Source organism: Carya illinoinensis, chromosome 16 (genome assembly GCF_018687715.1).
Source record: "Carya illinoinensis cultivar Pawnee chromosome 16, C.illinoinensisPawnee_v1, whole genome shotgun sequence".
In the NCBI taxonomy this organism is placed as follows: Eukaryota; Viridiplantae; Streptophyta; class Magnoliopsida; order Fagales; family Juglandaceae; genus Carya; species Carya illinoinensis.
The window spans coordinates 511245-532951 of NC_056767.1; the positions used below are offsets into that span (position 1 = coordinate 511245).

General features: G+C 38.0%; 3 protein-coding genes across 3 annotated transcripts; 2 read left to right on the plus strand and 1 right to left on the minus strand.

The window, feature by feature from the left end:
* Positions 1 to 2702: 2702 nt before the first annotated feature.
* Positions 2703 to 4700, plus strand: LOC122299912 (AP2/ERF and B3 domain-containing transcription repressor RAV2-like). The gene has a single exon (XM_043110395.1). The coding sequence runs from the start codon at positions 3065 to 3067 to the stop codon at positions 4184 to 4186; it is 1122 nt and encodes a 373-aa protein (XP_042966329.1). The 5' UTR covers positions 2703 to 3064; the 3' UTR covers positions 4187 to 4700.
* A 1744-nt stretch (positions 4701 to 6444) lies between these two features.
* LOC122298372 (methionine aminopeptidase 1B, chloroplastic) lies at positions 6445 to 12845 on the plus strand. Its single transcript, XM_043108093.1, has 10 exons — positions 6445 to 6611; positions 6930 to 7011; positions 7273 to 7510; positions 8327 to 8488; positions 8563 to 8604; positions 9342 to 9413; positions 9608 to 9687; positions 10926 to 11023; positions 11607 to 11654; positions 12541 to 12845. Exons 1-10 carry the CDS (start codon positions 6467 to 6469, stop codon positions 12684 to 12686), a joined length of 1113 nt encoding a protein of 370 aa, XP_042964027.1. The 5' UTR covers positions 6445 to 6466; the 3' UTR covers positions 12687 to 12845.
* Positions 12846 to 19503: 6658 nt separating this feature from the next.
* On the minus strand, positions 19504 to 21395 carry LOC122299710 (zinc finger protein WIP6-like). Its single transcript, XM_043110131.1, has 2 exons — positions 20634 to 21395; positions 19504 to 20423 (listed from the first exon to the last, which is right to left on the minus strand). Exons 1-2 carry the CDS (start codon positions 20991 to 20993, stop codon positions 19956 to 19958), a joined length of 828 nt encoding a protein of 275 aa, XP_042966065.1. The 5' UTR covers positions 20994 to 21395; the 3' UTR covers positions 19504 to 19955.
* Positions 21396 to 21707: the final 312 nt, after the last annotated feature.

The window sequence follows — 21707 nt, forward strand, 5'->3', positions numbered from 1 at the left end:
TTCTGTGCCAGATTTATTCAAGGAAAATGTTAGTTTGCCCTTTGGATTTGTCTTTGAGTTTGATCGTTACTGTAATTTAATTTAATTTTTTAAATATTAAAAATATTTTTTAAATAAATAAATGAACTAGCAGTCACGTCCAACGATAAAAATTAAGTAGCTGATTATATATTCTGCATTTCTTTTTTTAATTTTTTCTCAATTTTTTGCTAGTCTGGGAATTAAAGAAAGTTAAGAAATATTTATTAATAGCAAGAGTGTATTGAATGATTTGCATAACTTAGCCATCAAGAGAACAGTGTTTTGATCATAATCGCATGCAGTCAGCTTGTACAATTATTAGCAAACATGCATGTCAGGAATCTCAAGACATTCATTGCATTTAGGTTACTCGTATATTTTTTTTTTCTTCACATGCACTAATAAAAAAAATATATGAAGTGCCTTCGCGCATCTTAAACTTGTCTTTGAATTGAAAATTAATCAATAATGACGTTGATCGAAACATGTATGGAGGCCATGCAATTAATTTCATCCTCATTTTGATTTGAATTTGGCTAGCGAATTAATTATTAAAAGTTCATAATTCATGATCAATATGTATAGCATTTTAGAATTCAGTGTACTGGTTCGCTTGTCGGTCTCTCTTATTATAATAAATCAAGTGTTATAATCATAAAAAAAATTTGTAAAATATATTTTTATAAATTGACATGATTTCATGTGATACGTTATATCTATTTTATAATAAAAATAATTTTACAATCTAATATACCATATCAAATATTGTCAGTTTATAAATTTACTTTTATAAAATTCTTTTATGATTAAAATATTTCTCTTATAATAAACGAGCAACATATATACATCGTTAGGTTGATGATCGTATCATTATTTTAGTCATTTTGAATTACGTTTATAATGTCTTCTTTACATTATTATACAACAAAATGCACATTAGGGAAAATAGTTAATAATCAAAATATTAACTTGACCACTCTAAATATATATTTGTATATATATATATATATATATTGGGACGTTCCCTTTCTTAAGGGAGGGGCACATTTCCGTATACATATACATACATATATATATACGGCCAATATATCATACAAAACATATTAAAAAAAATAAAAAAGAAATGATTTAGGCAAATGATTCTCATCCTGATGATCTACAATCTTAGAGGCATTTAAATCTCTAAGTAGGGCCCACCCAGCTGCTAACAAATCCAAAACCCCACACACTCGTCCGTACATAATCAGTTATATTATTGTGGTATTAGTCTATGGAGAGCTTAAGAGTCGTGTATTTATTTTAAAAATATAATAATAAATATGAGATTTATATAAAAATAATACTTTTTTAATAATAAATCTTATTATTTTTTGTAAAGAATTTATAGTATTTACATAATCTATAATTATATATAATATTATTCTATTATAATATATGAAGCGTTGTGCTATCCTGATTATCATGATCCATATCTCTAATGGAATGTCAATTTCATTTGCATATTTTTTTAAAATGTATAATTTCGTATGAAAATGAGCTAAACGCATGCAATGAATCTCACAGTATTTATTATCATATGATGAGTAATATTAACTTGTCTTTTGTGTCTATTTTTCTACCACTTGAAGAATCCCTCGTATTTGAATAAGTATTTAAAATGAGTTTCATCGATAGTACACATGATTTTTGGCTCCATCTTGAAATATTAGATCAAAGGTACTTTGGATAGTGAAGATGTGTTGTAGATCATGATGTTGGTGCATGAAAAATGAGGAAAGCATAGCGTTTTCACATGCAATGATCAGATGAAGTACGGATCGATGGATATTGTCCGAACCCATGAGGAATGATTAATCGACAACAAATTAATCTGAAAATAATCCCACATGCGTGCAGGTTTTAAAGGAATTCATGTTGGAAATGACAATGAATTAATGAATGGGTAGAACAAGCAACATGAACCCTTTATTTTGGGGTGGGGGGGAGAGATGTCCATGTCGGTTGGAAATAATAGGATTTATGATTCTCCATTGTTTCTTGGATGGGTTTTATATATTGTTATTAATATTCATAGAAGAGAAATGATAGTGAACGTAGCCTGCAATAAGACAAGGGAAAAGTAAGGGAGGACGAATAAAAGCAAGCCAAGTAAGACTTATGGAGGGGGAGGGGAATTTCTTGTTGGATGAGTATTTGTCTTTAATGCTTTTTTTGGCGATCCATCCATCCATCCAACCATGCTCTTCCCCCTAGCTTGTAGTTAAAACTTTAGCCCCACAACCCATTCATCCTATATATTGGCAGGAAGTATCCTCCAACAACACCTCTATCTATCTCTCTGTACTAATGTTTATCTACATTTAAATTGGTCTAAGCCCCCCAACAAATAAAAGAGGAGGTTTCGATGTAGCAGCAGCGGATAAGATATATCCATTTATTTAAGACAGAAACTATCAAAGAAATCGTCAAAGAGTAGAGAGAGACAGCGAGAGAGAGAGAGGGTAAAGAAGAGGGGTGTTTATGGTCATAGTATGTGTGGGTTGTGGGCAGTGTATGTGAAGTGGGTCCCACTTTAGCAAGTTGATGGGTTTCACATGAGCATGGACCGTGTTTTTGTTCGAGTTCATCCCCCCTGAGCTTTGCTGCTTCTGCTGACCCCCCAACATGCTCTCTCTTTCTCTCTCTCATACAAACTCCATGAATCTTCCTTCCTAGTTCCTTACCATTTGTCTTTGGGTTGACCCACCACACCCACATCCCCATATCTCCAACACCCCCCTAACTTTTTCTAATTACAACCCACAAAATTATCAAACACAACAACGAACATCAACATTTCTAATTATAATATTATTCACTCATCACTTCCTCAAACTTCCTATATATAGCCTACCCGCAAACGACTCCCTCTTTCATAGCACTCTCTTTCTCTCTTAACTCTTTTCTTCTTTTTCTTGTATCATATCATATTAGTCAAATACACCTGCTTTCCTCAGCTATCTATATCTCCTTCTTGATCGAAAGGAAAAAAAGAAACTCAAAAATGGAAGGAAGTTGCATAGATGAGATCAGCTCCAGTACCAGCACGGACTCTATCTCTATTTCCCTGGCAACACTTTCGCCTTCCCCGGCTACCAAGTCCCCTGAGAGTCTATGCCGGGTGGGAAGCGGCACTACCAGTACCATCTTAGATTCTGAAAGCGGCATCGAAGCCGAGTCTCGAGGAAAGCTCCCGTCTTCGAAATACAAAGGAGTTGTCCCCCAGCCCAACGGCCGCTGGGGTGCCCAGATTTACGAGAAGCACCAGCGAGTGTGGTTGGGCACTTTTAACGAAGAAGACGAGGCCGCCAAGGCCTATGACATCGCGGCCCAACGCTTCCGTGGCCGCGACGCCGTGACGAACTTTAAATTCTTGGCTTCTGCGTCGACGACCGAAGAGGATCATGACATCGAGACCGCGTTCTTGAACTCCCATTCCAAGGCCGAGATCGTGGACATGCTCAGGAAGCACACGTACAATGATGAACTGGAGCAAAGCAAGCGTAACCTCGGCTTGGACGGCAATGGCGGAAATAGGTCCAAAGCCGAGGGCCTCCTCTGTAATCCTTTCGGTTCAGGCAGGGCTTTCAAAGCGCGTGAGCAGCTTTTCGAGAAAGCTGTTACTCCTAGCGATGTCGGCAAGCTGAACCGGCTTGTGATACCGAAGCAACATGCCGAAAAGCACTTCCCCTTACAAGCCGGAAGCACTTCCAAAGGGGTGCTTCTGAATTTTGAGGATGTTGGAGGCAAAGTGTGGAGGTTCCGGTACTCATATTGGAATAGTAGCCAAAGCTATGTGCTCACGAAGGGTTGGAGCCGGTTCGTAAAGGAGAAGAACCTCAAGGCTGGTGACATTGTTAGCTTTCAGCGCTCGACCGGACCGGATAAGCAGCTTTACATTGATTGGAAGGGGAGGACGGGGAGTGGGGCAGGTGTAGTTGGGTTATCAAACCCGGTTCAGCCGGTTCAGATGGTGAGGCTATTTGGTGTCAATATTCTGCAAGTACCTGTGGTAGGGGTCGTAGAGAGTACCATTATTGGGGGCTACCATGGGAAGAGAACAAGAGAGAGGGATCTCTTGGCATGGGAATGTAGCAAGAAACAAAGGATGCTTGGAGCTTTGTAACATTTACTTTGTTTTTGTCTTCTTTTTTTTTTTCCCCTATGGAGTTCTGGCATTTTGTGAATGGTGCAAGGAAGGGGAGTCATGAGGTGTAGTTGTCCAAGTTGTGCATGTTCCAAGTTGCTTGCTAAAGGGGAGTTGTACATTACAAAACAAGAGGCTGAAGAAAGCTGAAATTAGATGCAACAAAGTTTACAAAACCTCCCAAAAAAAAAAAAAAAAAGAAAAAAAAGAAAAAAAAGAGAGAGAATGGATTATTAACTATCAACTTGTTTGTGTTCATGGTTTTGGATTGGACTACCTGATCATGTTAATCCTCATTAGCTTTTTTGTAGTTTGTGCTTGGTGGCATGGCATTGTTGCTTTCCCAAAATATCTCTATGTTGACAAATGGTGCTCTTCATGAGAGGAAAGAGATCAGGGTAATAGATGTGGAAGGAACCTTTAATTTGCTCCCAAAAAGAGGTCGGCTATTGGGTTGGAAAGTAAAATATAAATGCAAACAAAAAAAAAAAAATCATCTGTATATTAATAAAGAGTCACCGCTTTGGCTTTCATGACATGCTCCAACACTTTTGGTTCCTTAAATAAAATGTACGATCCTATGTATAAAAAGTACAGTGGATTTAGGTGGAGGACATTGGTGACAGGATGCTTGCCAGCTGCAGATGATAATTTTGAATGAAACTCAGATCTTGGCCTAGTTGTATTAAAATACTTTTATTATAAAATTTATCTGACAAATCATATAATCATTATAACTTCACACAGAAAAGTAAAATCAGATTTCTTTTAAGATATTCTTCATATATAGTATGATGATTTTAGATATCCAGATACATATATAATGGATTTTACATGAACAGAAATCATATAAAAAGATGTTTCGAATATTCTGATTAGTTGAATTATCTTTGTCTATATATATTGTGTAATACTTTCTTCCCATCTCTACTCTATTGGCCTGCCCGTGATATTAATAGCTAATTGCTACTATTGAGAAATGTCAAAACTATTTAAGTAATTATTAATTAGTAATTAATATAGTCAAATCAAGAATTGTCATCTCTCAATGACTGCGATATTTTCACTCCAGGAAACAACATAAGATAGTTGACTTTTATGTTTGGCAAGATCAAGGCCGCAGATGATCATGACTAGGAACTTACCGGTTCTTTTTTTCTTTTGTTGGTAATTTTCCATACATAAACAAATGGGTTAAGAGAGAGGGAGGGTAGATACGACGTGGAAGATCTCATGCATCTTCTTCGTAACTTCCACATAGATCCGAAGGAACAGATAGAAGTTGAAATGTAGTACCGTACCTGCAGGATGGATGGTCAGGTTCCTGCGATGCTTCCACAGATTGATTCTGCAGCTTCCCATCTATTTCCTCATGTTATTTGAGTTCAACATCTGTACGTACGTACTAATCATGTAGTACTGTTCCATCAAATTATTCAATAAATTACTTAATACATTCACGCGTGCAATCATGACTTTTTCTTTTTCTAAATCATAAAAATAATTAATAGTATCATAAACTCCATTAATTATATATTCATGACAAAACTATTCAGAAATCAACCCAACGCGTTTATTTATAAGTAGAGAGTACTCCTCCTCGGTTTAGTCAAATCTGCATGCATTTTCATCTCAATGACTGGAAGTCTTCCAAACGCTAGCTAGCTAGCTTGTCATAGATTTCGTGATTTCTCAAAGATCAGTGTTTGAAAAGAAAAACAAATTTTCTCTAGAAAAAAATACAACTTTTTACATTTTATTTTATAAACATATCTTAAAGATTTTCTTTATTATCAGTACTCTTTCATAATCTGTAATCATGCGTGACACACTATCTTCAACGTATGAGTTGGTCCATCTGTTCTATCATGATATATTGTTCAGAAAAAAATGTCTTCCGCCTTGGAATCCGATGAAAAGTGAGACTTTTTTTTTTTTTTTCCATGATTTTTTTTTAATATTGGAGAATTTGAAAAGAGGAATCGAATACAAGAACTCTTTTATAAAAGTTAGATCTCATGTTATCTGAGCCCTCATACACTTTTGAGCCACGTATTCTTGGCTTTTCCGTATTTGTTTGGTAAAACCATTTGCATCAACTTTTCAAGATTTTCAATTTCCAGCCCATGTTTCTAAGCTTCCCATTTCCAGCAGTAGTCGCGCAGCCCATATAACTGTTCATTTTCAAAACGGCCCAGCCCATATTTCTGCAATGTTATCGGAGGTGCGCGTGTGCGTGCAACTTCGTGTGAGTGGAGGATGGCACTGGCATTCGTTGCTCGGGTTGCGCACAGTTCGTCTCTGCAGCTATCGGCATGCTTTAATGGCGAAGCCTTATCATCTTCATCAAACTCAACGCTTTTCATGGGAGCCCCACTCACCTTCTCAGGCTCTGCCCTTTCTGGTCTGCTCCTCCTTCTCTTCTCTCTACTTTTCTGCCTTTGTTTGCTCAGTGACACCAACTTATTTATCATTGTCTTCTTTGCGGTCGCTAAGAAAAATTTTAATTTGGTTTTATAGCCAATTTCTGAGTTTGTTTTCATCAATAAGATATGTGGGAGTTGAAGTTTTAGTCTTTTTTCCTAAAAAAAATAAATTCTTTGAGCACCCAAATGAAGCAAAATGGATTTTTTTCCCACATAGTCACTTATCTCTCGCTAAGGTAAATTTGCTATTTTTAATTCCAGTCATTAATTTTTTGTTATGTGCTTGTTCAACTCAGGAAAGCAATTACATTCTCGAAAGCAGCTGGTTGTCTTTTCGAAAAAATTCTCGGGTTTGGAGGAGGCCATGAGAATCAAAAGGTACATGAATTTGAAGGAGCATTGAGACCCTTCTTGGAGATGAACCCTTACGTAGCGTTATTGTAGGATAGATGGTGTTCCCTGAGTAGATTAAAACTAGTCCACGTTAATGTAATGGCAAAGTTGTCCGTCCTTTTGTTCTTTGCGGGCTTTATTTACTTGTATTTACTTATTAGGTATTCACTAACGCGTGTTTCTCTCAGAGTTGAATGAGATTTGTGGGATAGGAGCGTTCTTGATATATTCTTTTTTCATTTGTAGAGAACGTGAGCTTAAAAGTGTGAAAAAAGTTACAAGAAGACCACCATTGAGACGGGGAAGGGTATCACCGCGTCTTCTTGTGCCTGATCACATTCCAAAGCCTCCTTATGCAGGTTCAAATTTGTTACCAGAAATCTCAAGTGAATATCAATCTCACGACTCTGAAGGCATTGTTCACATGAGAGCTGCATGCGAGCTTGCTGCTCGCGTCTTAGACAATGCAGGAAAATTGGTTAGGGTATGCACTGTTTTTTAAAATTTGAATTGCTTTGCCCTATTCTTTCAGTAATAGGATCTATAATATTCATAATTTTTTTGGAGTTGCCCATGACTGCTGTTGCAAATTTATTGAACCAAAATACTCTTTTTATTACCTTTTACACACTTAGAAAGGCTCACAAAGCACTTTTGAACTTGCCTACCAATATCTTGACTGTTTGTATTTGGTTTAAGCTTTGATAACTTAATGAATACTAATTCGCTAGATTTTACCTCTATATCTTTGTGAGAACTTCATATTCACAACTCTGGTAAGTAATTTTTAATAGGTGTCATCTGTAGATGTGTTGCCTTCCGGAAAAATTCAGTGAACTTCATTATAGAGTTGTAATTTTTCAGAAAACGTCCTGGTTCTCATTACATATATTGAGACGGTAGCTATTCTAAATTTGTCAGGTGCATTTTTTGCTGGATGAAATGCCTACTGCATAGGATCCTTTTTGTTTTCCCCCCTTGGCTAGAGCTTTTCAATATATGGTCAGGACCCAAAAGGACTTCTCATATTCATGGGGATGCAATTTTATTTGGTGATTACATCAATCTATCATTTTCTTGCACCTTTTCGTTGAGAGTGGAACAGGTTTTGAAAATTCATCTGCCTTTCTCTATTAGTGGCGATGACGGAACACATGCTCATTGTTAACTACAAACATTTATAGATTTAATTTCTTAATCTCATGTGTTCAAATATAGCTATGTTTCTTTCCATTTGCATCTTTAACCTTTTCAACATGATGTTTTCTGTTAGGTTGACATCTTTTTTGCATCTTAACAGCCATCGGTGACAACAAATGAAATTGACAAAGCAGTACATCAAATGATTATTGATGCCGGTGCTTATCCCTCACCTCTTGGCTATGGAGGATTTCCAAAGAGTGTATGCACATCAGTTAATGAGTGCATGTGCCATGGAATACCTGATTCTCGCCAGTTACAGGTTTGGTCTGCTATGATTACCAATTGATGGTTACAAGGACGCATTTAATTCATCACTAATAACCTCCTGTTCAGGATGGCGACATTATAAACATCGACGTGACAGTTTACCTAAATGTACGCTTCTACTTATATACTAATTTGTGATATTTTCTTATCTGCATACTGTGTAACTGATTGTCGTCTTTAATTAAATAACCTAATTGCAAATGGTCTTGAGTGTTGTTTTGACCATCTCTGTATCCTGCATCTTGATTATCAAGTTTTTTTCACTCATGCTCCATCTATGTTATCCATATGCTAGATGTATATGAAGTGCGCGTACTGTACTGAATGAAGTTTTTACAATGATCATTCTCTGAAGCTTCATTGTTACCATATATATTATCTAACGGAGCTACAGGTGCAAGGCACCAAGGACCCACCTTGGATAAATGCATTGAGCATAGACCATAGTTTAGAGTGACTGCGTCTTTAAATTCATTGTTTTTGGGGGGGGGGGGGGGGGGGGGGGGGGTGTTGACAGTATCATAACCAATAGGAAAATGATTATACTCTAGGATCCACCACTATGTAAATTTAGAAGCTTCACTCTTCCCTCTGCACTTGTATATTCAAAGAATAAGGTAGGCAAATATTATTTATTGTTCTCATGGGGGAACCAAAATTTCTTTCACAATAGTGCACAAATACACATGCCCAGATACATAAATAAAATATTATAAGTTGGGTTAATGAAAAGGTTCTGCAGTTTCATGCTGTTGATGATCTGTGTTATCCGACTCCATCGTTAATTTTATTCTAAAATCAGAAGCTGAGTTCTTTCTCTGTATGGCCTGTCTTTTTGTTGTTAGGGATATCATGGAGACACATCAAAAACATTTCTTTGTGGGGATGTTAGTGATGCAATGAAACACCTTGTGAAGGTAAAGTTTTAGTTATACACTGCAAATTGGAATCATTCATATTCAAATAGTGGACATGCTCATACCAGTTTTTTAAAGCTGGAATCGTAATTCTTCTTTGTCAATATTTTCTCACAAAACTGTGTCTCTTTTAACAATCAAATTATCATAGCACTGCCTCTCTACTGTTGTTCAATCTATGTATGATGTGGCAGGTTACTGAAGAGTGCTTGGAGAGAGGTATTGCTGTTTGCAAAGATGGTGCTAGTTTTAAGAAGATTGGAAAGAGGATTAGGTATTGCTTCTGGTTCTAATGTTATGCTAGGATCAGAAAAGAACATACATATATTTTCTGCTCAGTAGAAAAGAAGGTAAATAGTCAGATGATTATGTGTCAAATTCAAAGAAGGTAGAATATGTCAATCTACAGACACCAACCTTTTTTTTTTAGGTAGATTTACAGACACCAATCATAATGTCCGATGCTATTAGGAGTAGATCCATGTTCATAGCGAGATAGCCTATTCAGTGTGCTGTGAACATGTTGGAGTACTTTTGTGCTCTATCCTTTTCAATTGATTGTAGCATGTATATTTTAAGTCATGAATTCAGTTCCCCCCAAAGAGAGAAGCACGAGGGTTTTTACTAGTCATCTAGAGTGCACAAAGTGAGACTTTCAGAAGAGCTAATGAGTAATGAGTTAGTTGTATGTAATCAACGGATGAGGACAAAACACATACTCTACCACAAAGTCCAAATTTGGCACTGGCCTTATATAATGTTCACCCTTAAGCTTTACAATAATCTTTGTTTGCATCATTTATCGGAGATCTTTCTTGGGACTAAAGTGGACATTATAACCATGCCAAATTATAAAGCAAAACTATAATTTCAAATATTTGGGTAGATCTTGGTCTATTTTTCTTTTATGGGCATCGGGTGTCTGGGAACAGCGTCCCAACTAATCCTGGAGGTGCACAGACTCTCGGTAAAGAGTTTCCTGCAAGTTCACCTTAGGTAATTAAAGGGAAAAATCTCCCAGTCTGATGCCTCCTAGAGATTGTTTGCACCTAGTGGGATTCGAACCTTGGACCTTGGAGGGAGCATACCAACACGACTAAGACCTTTACCACTTGAGCCAACCCCTAGGGCTTTGGTAGATCTTGGTCTATTATGGTATGGTTATAAAATATTAGGGCTAGCTGCCAAAGACTATTCATCTTCTTCATTTTTGCTCAACTTGCCGGTACTTGCATAAGAATTTGAATATGACATTGGATGAATGTATATTTTATTTTCTCTAGTAAGTGATGGAAATGCTCAAAGAACAATGGTAATAGACAAAATTCTTTGATTGTCTTTGGTTTTATCATTACGATTGGCTTCCTTGTGAATTCTGTTATAGACAGTTGCTTATTGTATAATTTGCTTTAGCTGATCATACATGCTCTCTGTTACATGCTATGTAACAAAGCCTGATTTCACTTAAATTTGGAGATTGTTTGTAACAAGTATTTTGCATGATTATCTCAGTGAGCATGCTGAAAAATACGGATATGGTGTGGTGGAGCGTTTTGTTGGGCATGGTGTGGGAAGCATATTTCACTCTGAACCACTTATATATCATCACCGTAAGTGACCTATTGGTTTCGGTGTTTTGCTTACCTTATTTCCTTATTGGCTTAGAAAAGAATCAAACCAGGAAGTGCTGAAGTGTTGGAACTTGGAAACTGAACCAAGTTTTGAAACACAATGGATCAAACATGTTGTAGTCCAATTTGTATCTGAAATTTTGTCCTACCACATAATCTTTTGTTAAAATACTTGAATGGTTCAAATGTCAATGAAGTTCATTACACCGCACACATGTATATTGATTTGTCTATGATATGGTGATAGGGCATTGCTTCTGAGTTTAGGTATTAATTTATTGACTAATCTTGATGTTGTGTTGATATGTGCAAAAGCCTGATAAAAGAACAACCAATTATGAAAGGATTGCAACTTAATCCAACAAATTTTGCTTGGCCAAATATCTGCAATGAGCCGTGGTCCTGAAAAATTGCGTTTCTATGTTTGGCTCTTTTTTTTTTTTTTTTTTTTTTCTTTTTTGGTCTATATGAGTGTGTTGAGGTGCGGGGATACTGTTGAATCATAATTCGTATTCTCATATGGTATAAGTACTATTTAAGATGCAAATTTATTGTTTTACAGGCAATGACCAGCCTGGTCACATGGTTGAAGGTCAGACATTTACAATTGGTGAGTGCATTATCCTGTGCCTACAAATTGAGGTGGCATTTTGATTTTATGTGTTGCCTATTTAGACTGGAACTGTATTATTATTTTTTTTTATAGGCAAAAATAACTTTATTAATGAGAATGAAACAGGCTTTGCTGAAGTACAGTGGTAGTATACAAAAGAAAACACCTAATTACATTCTAGTGGGAGGATACAAAAGAAACACCAAATTACGTTCTAGGAACGAGTAAAAGAAACAAAAAAAATCATGAACACTAGTTCCATCGAGTACCTGTTTTGATAGCTTAAATCATGCAGAGATAAACAAGGGCAATTTAAAATTATATTTGAAGACGGTTGACCTCTCTTGCACCTGAAAAGAACAAGAAGATAACATCTTTAAACCTTGTGTCAAATCTGTACAGAAACCAGTATCCATGAGACCTCGATGAACCAAAGAACTGCTTAGTCCTTTGCCAGGGACCACCATTCCAATGTATCGTTTCAACTTTTCAAGTTCATATTTCTATGGACTTATATGTCACCTGTCATGGCATGTTGAAAATATAAAGTAGATTTATCTTGGGTAATCAATCCTCCAGCAGCCCATATCTTGGCAATACACAAGAAAATACTGTCACTCCTTGGTTTTCCAAGTTGTAGTTGACTATATTGCTATGGAAATGCTTCTTCTTGCTTTGACTATGACCCTGTGTTACTTAGGTGACTATAATAGACACGGTAGTTTAGCTAGTTGGAAATGATGGTGCCAGAAAACTTCAATGTCTGTCATCTCAGTTTATGTTGATTGCTGACAAAAGGCAGACGTATTTTTTTCCCTGGAGCTTGAATTTTGATCTGCGAATACTTGTGTTAATGTTTTCGACCCCTTATAATTTACTGCAGAGCCAATTCTTACACTGGGAAGTATTGAATGCATAACATGGCCAGACAACTGGACAACCGTAACAGCTGATGGTAGCCCTGCTGCACAGTTTGAGCATTCCATTTTGATTACCAAAACTGGTGCAGAAATTTTAACAACATATTGAAACGGCATTCTATATCTTTTGATTTTTTGGTTCTGCATCAATGTGCTCCTCTATTTACGAAGTAAATCAAATATACAGCTGAGGGTGAATCAACTTTCATTCATTTTGCTTAGACTAGAGTTCTACCGTAAAATTGATGGAATGGAGAATTTTCTTATATATGCCCATAGAGTTCTTATATATGCCTGAAACTTCCTGAATAGGTGATCGCTAATTAGAAAAAATGGGAAAAAAGATTCTTTGATCAATATAATTTGTTTCACTCACAGCAAGCTTGTATCAACCAGACCTAGTTCTCGAGTTATTATGCGGAGTAGAACCTTGAATGTCCTTGGTACGATCTCCCAGAGAGTGACCATACCGATACATATCATTGTCGTCTTGAATTTATTAAAGGTTGCCTTTTGAAGACTGCTGATGGCACTTTTCTGGAATTTACTGTGATGTTCACAGTTTTGGCCGATGAGAAGTGCAGCATCAGGTACAATTATAGGGGCAGTACTACTAGACGTAAACTCAACATGTGAACTGTTTTGTTTACCACAATCCCGACCGACTGTTGTATGTAGAGTCTCAGCTGAACACAGTTTTCAACTTTTCTTTTGTTTTTGCCACATTTTTCTTTCTTCCCACTCTCTTCAGTAGCAACGTGGGGTGGGCATATGCTTTGGAGACCTTTCTTGGTATTTTTGTTTTAAGGGATGTTAGGAAGTATTTTCCATCTTATTTTATTTTATTTTCTTTTTAAATAATATTTAAACACAAACTCTTTTAAACTAATCATTATAATTTTTTCAAACTAATCATTGCAATTTTTCTAATTTTTCAAATGAAAAATAATTGAACTTTTTAAAATCTTAAAATAAAAATAATATTAAAAAACTATACTCTAACAATATTTTAACTTTATAATATTTTTTTATTAAATTTTCTCTATTCTTTTTTAAAATTTAATAAATACTTACATTAAATTATCTCATTAATCACAAAATCCGGTACCGGCCGTGAATATTGTTGATGAACTTGAGCTTGTTGAACTTTCAGTTCCACCAACTTGCTCTACAACATCCGTTTCCTAGCCATAAATGCACTTGTTTTACCCCTTTGAGGCTTTGCTGCGCAGCAAATGTCCTGCCATCTCCAACCAAAATGCAATGACGAAATTTCCTGTACAGATCATTTACTGGATCGTTATTGAGATGCCTAGATATATATATATCTATATGTAGTGATGTAGACTAATCATCCGCTATTTCACTGTGGGAATGAAAAAATGCCTGCACCAGAAAGATTTACTTTGGTATTTCCCACCATCCACGACAAAATGTATAACACAGTCCAGGTGGGTCTTCTGCGATTTGCTTCATTTACAGGAAAAATCATCAACAGTTGTATAGTGTTAGATACCAATCATAACTTCGATTAACTAGTACCGAGGCAAGGAAATGGAAAACATGTGAAAGATGCAGTTTATCATTATATGCCAATACCATGGTGTGTAGCTAGCTGTTCATCCCGAGTTTGGTGATAATTTTTGTTCTCTAAACTCAATAAATCCACGAGTTGTGCAAAACTCAATGACATTCCCAAGTTTTACTGCCACAGTAATTTCAACCTGGTATTAAAAGTATATAGCCAAAAAAAAAAAAAAAAAAAAACAAAACGAACAACACAGTTCTTGATGTTAATGGTGACAACTGTACGTTGCGCTTTGTTGACATTCTTTTTAAATTGTCAAATTCCATAGGTTGCAATTAGTTTCGTTAAGAAGTCTTTATTTTGGGAGAAGTTGTCACCAACCGGCCGGCCATGCCCATTGGTACGTCTGTTGCCGAGTTCTCATTCTATTGCAACAAAATACGTATATGAACTCAGGACTAGGACAAAGTGATTGATGTCAATTCCTCCTATGAGCGATGGGCACTCTGAAATACTCTTGACACTTCTTGCACTTCTGCACGTACTCCTCAACATCCTAAAGGGCACGTGGCCAGTAGTAACCCATCCTCATCACTTTGCCTGCCAGCACCTTCCCTCCTGAGTGGTCGCCACAAATTCCCTCTTGTATCTCCGCTAACACATATTGGATTTTTTCACACAAGATGCACCTCAGGAGGGGTGTGGAATACCCCCTCTAATACAGGACGCCATCGACTGTAGTGTAACGCGATGCTCTATTCTTGATCTTCCTGACTTCCTCATGTCGTCGAGTACCTTATTGGTCTCTAAATATCTGATAATGTCCGGCCAATGCCCACTTCGGTGACCTTGGTTCGACTTCCACTATCTCAATTCCCACGGTAGGTACCTTGACGGTCCTGACCACCATTCGCTCAGGAAGGGGAGAATTTTCCTGCTTGGACGCTCCTCTCGCTAGCTTTTCTATCTTTTGATTCTCGACCCTTGGAACCTATTGAATCTGGAAGTATCTGAAGTGGGTGTGCTTGGCCTCGATTAATATTAAATACTTTTTCAATTTCTCACTCTTTGCAGTAAATTGCCACTATACTTGGTTGACCACTATCTGAGAGTCGGATCATACTTCTAATTCCTCGGCTCCCAAAGATTTGGTGATCGTTAGGCCAAAGAACAATGCCACGTACTATGTCTCGTTGTTCATAGTTTTGAAAACTAGCTTAATAACGTAGTTATGTTCTTCACCATCGTCTGTAACAATATGCACCTCCACTTCTCCCTCAGCTTGACAAGACAAGCCATCTACAAGATTTGTCAGGGCTTCATGGGAGGTGCATGTTCAATCTCCTTTGGGAAGCCGATGAATTATGCTACAAAATTCGCTAACACTTGCCCCTTGATCGAAGCCCGTGATGCATACTCGATGTCGAATTCGTTCAATTCCATGGCCTAGTTGGCGAGGTGGCCTGAGGCGTCTGGTCTTTGTAAGACCTTCTTTGAGGGGGTCTCGGTGAGGACCTTCATTGGATGAGCTTGAGAATACAAGTAGAGCTTCCTAGTTGTTACCACCAAGGTGAAGGCAAGTTGCTCTATGCACGAGTATCTGCCCTCCACTCCTCAATAGGCTCGGTTGGTGTAGTACACGTGTCTCTGGACCTCGCCTTCGTCTCATACCAAGGCTAAGGAGGCCACCTAAGGGGAGACCAATAGGTACAAGACCAAAACTTCTCCGCATCTGAGCTGGCTGAGCAATGAAGGTCTGCTAAGGTACTTTTTTAGGGCTTTGAATGCCTAGTCTTACTCTTCATCCCAGTTTTGAGCCTTTTGCATCACTTTGAAAAAGTGGCGGCACTTATCGGTTAATCTTGACACGAAACCATTAAGGGCTGCTACTCGATTTGCAAGTTTCTATACTTCATTTATGTTCCAAGGGGAAGGCATGTTGAGTATAACTTCCACCTTCTCTGAGTCGGCCTCAATTCCTCGCTTCGACACCATGAAACCCAAGAAACTTCCTGGAGCCTACAATGAAAGTAAACTTTGCCGGGTTCAACTTCACCTGGTACTGCCTCAACATCGCAAAGGTTTCTTGGAGGTCGTCTATGTGCTGCTTAGGAGTTCCACTTTAGACCAACAGATCATCTACGTAGACCTCCATGTTTCTCCCGATCTAATTTTTGAATATGTGGTTGACTAATTGCTAGTAGGTGGCCCTTGAATTTTTCAACCTGAACGACATGGTTGAGTAGCACTATAGCCCTTGGTCGGTGATGAACGACGTCTTCTTCACTTTGTTCAGTTTATACAGATTTGGTTGTATCCGGAGTAGGCGTCCATAAAGCTCAGCTCAACATAGAATGACCCACAGTCAAGTCGACAATCAGGTCGATGCAGGGAAGTAGGAAACTGTTCTTTGGGCAAGCCTTATTCAGGTCGATGAAGTCTACACACATCCTTCATTTGCCATTTTACTTTTTTACCAACACTATGTTAGACAACTAGTCTAGGTAATGGGCCTCTCGTATGAACCCCACTATAAGTAACAGGTCTACTTCTATGGCAATGGCGGCATTCTTCTCTACGCTAAAATTTTGGCTTTTCTACCTTACCCCTTAGCCTTGGGGTCCACACTCAAATGGTGCTACATGATCTTTGGGTTGATTTCAGGCATGTCCTCATAACTCTAGGCGAAGACATCCCGATGCTCCATGAAGAGTTCCTACATGACGCCCCTCATTTCGAGAGCCATCCCGATGTCGATCCTGAAGGTGCCTTCTGAGTGGCTTGGGTCCAATAGGACCAACTCTAGCATCTCGTTTGGCTCCACCTTCTTAAGTGTGTGCTCGTCCCAGATCTCATCATCTGCTAGGGTGCAGTCATTCTCGGATGGAGCCTTCACATTCGTCGTCGCTTGGCTCCATGTTATCTTTTAACTTGTTAGTAGTTCCATTGAGCACCTCATTCTCCTTCTCTTCTAGTTGTTCTATTGCCACAATCCTTGCCTCTATGCTTGTCAATGCCATTTCGACTTGTCCCTGAGTCATCTAAGAATAGGTTGCCGTAGGCGTACAAAGGACACATGAAGTCTATGGTTATCCTACAGACGACACCACTGTTAGCGTAGTATTTCACACACCTTTGAACTAGGCTCTCAACTACTCAGGTCTTCGATTTTGAGCCTGCACACACAGAGAGTCGAGAACCTTAGTGGAGGCAGGGGAGTCTCCGATGTCTAAGTTAGTATCCTCTCAGTATTTTGTATGAACGAAAAGGGGTTTAGAGAGAGTTCTTCATTCTTGGGGATTGGCTTATATATCTAATTTTTAGGAGTCAACTGCTCATACTTTGTGTTAGGGATACATGTCACCTCAGCTATCCCCTCAGTCAAAGCCACAACATGGCTTCTTGTCCCTTCTGCTTTGTAGCAGGTGCGCTCTATTAGACCCCTCCCCGTGTTTCCCGCCTACCTACCTGCACAAGTTCTCTGAGACTAGACATTATAGGGGGAGGTTGGGGTGACTTGTACCTTCCTTTCCCACCTCCTAGGACTTCCTGCGTGATTAAACGACCATAGACCGACCTTAGCTTCATGGCCAAGAGGCCCTTAATGGGTCAAGGGGTTGCTTGCGGATCTGAGTTCCTTGTATTTAGTCCTTCATCCTGGGAAAAATTCCTTTACAATATGTGTGTGTATTATGTATAGAAAAATGCTACTTTGCCCCTAGGTTTGACTACTGGTATATTTTATTTTTTAAAATGTTTTAAAAAGTTAATATAATGAATGTTTGTATTTTTTTAAAATGTTTAAAGCATGTTAAAAAAAAAAAAAGGCGGAATGCCTAGTAGTTACACTCAACGATATGTACTACATGGGCGGTAGAGTAGCATAATCAAGTACTAATGTTATATGGAAAAGACTTTAACCACAAAAAGATCACAAAAAAATAAATCCATAAACTGGTAGGTATAGTTATTTTTATCGTAAAATTATTTTTACTGTAAAGTTATTTTTATGATAGATTATAAAGTTATTTTTATCGTAGAGTAAATCTAACAAATCATATATGAAGTATTAGTAATTTGTGGGTTTTCTTGGTTAAAATATTTTTAATTTTTAAATATAATTTTAATTAAAGATAAGATTAAAATATCATCTATAATAAAATAAGATCCTGCAGCAAGATTAATGGAGTAGTATTGCGTATCGATCCTTGCGTGACTCTCTCTCCCCTTCTTAAATCTCCATTCCTCTAAGCCGTACCATCACCAAGTTACCAACATCAAGTAATGGCCGGTCTAGATCTCAAGAAAACCTCTTTTTCTGAAACTCCGCATGCAAGTCTATATGGTCTTCCAAACCCAAAAGCTATACATTGGGATTTACACGATCTTTTTTTTTCCCCCAACAAACACATGAACAACATATCCTTGTAAATTGATATTCTCAACTACGTACGTACCGCCCAGGCGCCGAGACATGGCTCGGTTAGAATTAGGAGCTCCAAGAACATCTCGACCTGCATGCACATGACTGTTCTTGTTCGACAAACCCAAGTTGCATCCTGATTCTTCAAGGCCGATCGAGAGTATATATAACGTCCTCTCGAAATTTACATGCAACTAATTTAATTATATATATAAATATATATATATATACAGTATATATATATATATATATAGAGAGAGAGAGAGAGAGAGAGAGAGAGAGAGCAACGTCTTTATTTATTGATAAAATATTCTTAAATTTCCTACCAATTAAAATTGTTCCGGTTCATTAATATTCTATGATCTGGCCTTCAAAAGAACAAAACTTGATAGCTTTGATCGTATACATCGAGACGTGCAGCCACATCCCAAGACATTTACAACGTCGAAGAAGTGCATACACGCCCCCGGCCGGCCATCAACTGCATGCATGCGCACGTAGTACTGTACGTGTGTGTGTGTGTGTCAATTTGTTTAATCAATTAGAGGGGATATTGATTCATGTCAATAAAATAACTACAATTATTGCATGCACCATTAAAATTTGGATGACATGCGATCGAGTAGTGGCAATTAATTAATTTTGCTGAAGAGAGATCCGTACGTACTGAGGCACAGAAAATACAAAGATCGACTTGGCAGAGCATAGGTCTTCTAATGTGGATCTCTTGACCGAAGGGAATAAAGTATGTCAATAATTCATGACTACTCATTTTTCTGATTAAAACTAAAAACCTTTTAAAAGAAGACCTGCTTTTGTTTTTCCTTCGCTCCACTGTTGATTATCTGCATATACATGATTCATGCATTCATAGACGTGAAAGGACGACATGGATTCTTTTTCCCTAAAACAGAAGAGAGAACCACCATGGAGTAAGGAGTAATATAATGCCAAAACAAAGGGACATGATGTACGTAGAGTGAAGGCTGCTAGGCCTGCATTCCTTGTAGTATTAGGGTTAAAGCAAAGAAACGGGCGTCTAAAAAACGTTTGGTTGTATCTGCCTGTGCCTTTTCTTTTTTCCTCTAAGCTGTCTGTTTGTGGTTGGTACGAAAAGGAAAAAAAGACAAGCCCTCAAGAACTTTAAGTGACAGCCAAAAGCAGTAATCTTTCCGTGGTCCCTCGTTACCCTCAGTCACTGACAGTGGGGCTGATCAAAGTGTTAGTAAGCTCACAGTCACTGAGCCTTCAGAACCAAAAACTCTCTCTCTCTCTTGACATTACAACATATTTCATGCCTAGAACCTTGGGTTTCAGTATGCTGTTTGTCTTCATCTTCTTCCTCTCTCACTCTCTCACACAACACACATACAGTCACTAATTACCAAACCTTAATCTTACTAAGTTAAGCTTAAACTCCAAGTTTATTATTGAAAGAAAACAGATCTATGACCTCCGTTTTCATTTTCATTACCGTGGTCATCGTCGTCTTCTTTTTCTTCAACCTCACATAGCTCCCGCGCAGAGTGCGGAGCATGGCCATCCCCAAATGCCTTAACATGGTCTTTAAGTGACCTCTTGTGTTTGAAATTAGAACCACAAATACAAAACCAAAGCTTCCCACAATTCTTCTCGTGAGTCTTCCAATCCCCTCGGACCGCAAGTGCTTTCCCACATTTTTGGCACCCGTACGGTTTGACTCCGTGCATTCGCTTGTAATGAGTCTGAAGTGTCCTGAAATCTTTCAATGGCTTTGACCTTGGATGCTCTATATTGTTCTTGCAACCCTCAGCACAACAATAGCATGGCAGTCTCAGAATGGAGGAAGTAGGTTTCGACCCTCTCAAAGATTCTGGGCCCTTGCGGTATTGTGATCCATGCGCCCACATATGCATCTATATATATTTATAAAAACACAATTTGACATAACCAAAGTGCTATAAATTAATATGCATGAAGAAGAATGTGAATAAGTACGTACTATATAAACGTACTGAAAACACAAGATTAACACCATAAGCGAAAGTGAAAAATGAAAACATTAATTATATACATGAAAAATCATGTGTAAACATCCAATCACAACTCTAGTGTTCTTATTTAACCTGCATGTTGTTGTATCTGTTGAATGTTTTGTTGCAGACAGTGCATGAGAACTGTGTTGGGCCGGCAAGGATTTGCGCCGGTGAAGGAATCCAGTATTGGCCTTCAACAGGAACAGCGATTTCATCAGGGTTGCTAGAACTGGGTCCTGATGGAGGACCAACGTGAAGGGCTACTGATGCAGTACCCCCAACGCTGGAAGGAATTGGGGGAGGCACATGGTGGTTTGAATGGGGAATATAGACCGGGTTCTTGCTGTTACGTGGGCCAGGAGGGCCAAGAGAAAGAAAAGTGGAATCTTCATCAGCCTCCCAAACTGCACTCTCGCTTGACGATGTGTAGGTAAAGGTAGGAGAATGCATGGTGAATCGGTGATGTGATGATGAGAGATAGAGAGAGAGAGAGAGAGAGAGAGAGAGAGAGTAGCTTGATTGTGGGCTTTGGTTGGGGACGAGAAAGGAGAAAATAAATAAACAAATGCGCCCGGGTATTTGATCTTATGCTGAGCAGTTGAGGGTTTCGATAGAAACATGCTTCTGGCTATATAGAAACTAGTGTACAGTAAGACTTGCGATCATCAATAGTATTATACTGTGGTTGGCCTGGACAAGTACTTCTCATCTAATTTTTCTTTTCCAGAGTAAATGAGCTCATATGATCATTCCAGCTCAGGGAATTTCTAACTTCAGCTCCTACGTACAATAAGGGAGGGAACGATCGATGGTGTAATTAATGGATTCAGAAGCGTTGGAGGAGAAGATCCATTGGACAAGCTCAAATATAGTGGAAGGCGTATTTTTTCAGTCTTGAGCTGTCCGATTATATACGAGTTTACATTCATGATCAGCTTAGTACTGCTTCTTTGAGCTATCGAGATTCTAATCTTTTCGTTTTTGTTCTATAAATTAATAAAGCAGAGGATCTCATCATGAAATCTTTCAGAGGCCAGGCAAAAACTCGATCGCTTCCTTCTTGTTGAGAACAATATTCTGCTGTCTCTGTTTCCTTCTTTTTGGTTACGATGAAACTTTGGTAATTAATACCGTTTATTATATGTTGTTTAGAGAAAGAAGGTG

What these genes read in the sequence shown, in the direction of transcription:
- LOC122299912 (XM_043110395.1), top strand. Translation starts at nt 3,065, where the DNA reads ATGGAAGGAAGTTGCATAGATGAGATCAGCTCCAGTACCAGCACGGAC.
- LOC122298372 (XM_043108093.1), top strand. Translation starts at nt 6,467, where the DNA reads ATGGCACTGGCATTCGTTGCTCGGGTTGCGCACAGTTCGTCTCTGCAG. An exon ending in AAGATTGGAAAGAGGATTAG is followed by an intron (nt 9,688 to 10,925) that starts GTATTGCTTCTG and finishes TGATTATCTCAG; the next exon opens with TGAGCATGCTGAAAAATACG. An exon ending in AGGTCAGACATTTACAATTG is followed by an intron (nt 11,655 to 12,540) that starts GTGAGTGCATTA and finishes AATTTACTGCAG; the next exon opens with AGCCAATTCTTACACTGGGA.
- LOC122299710 (XM_043110131.1), bottom strand. Translation starts at nt 20,993, where the DNA reads ATGCATTCTCCTACCTTTACCTACACATCGTCAAGCGAGAGTGCAGTT. An exon ending in ACAGATACAACAACATGCAG is followed by an intron (nt 20,424 to 20,633) that starts GTTAAATAAGAA and finishes AAATATATATAG; the next exon opens with ATGCATATGTGGGCGCATGG.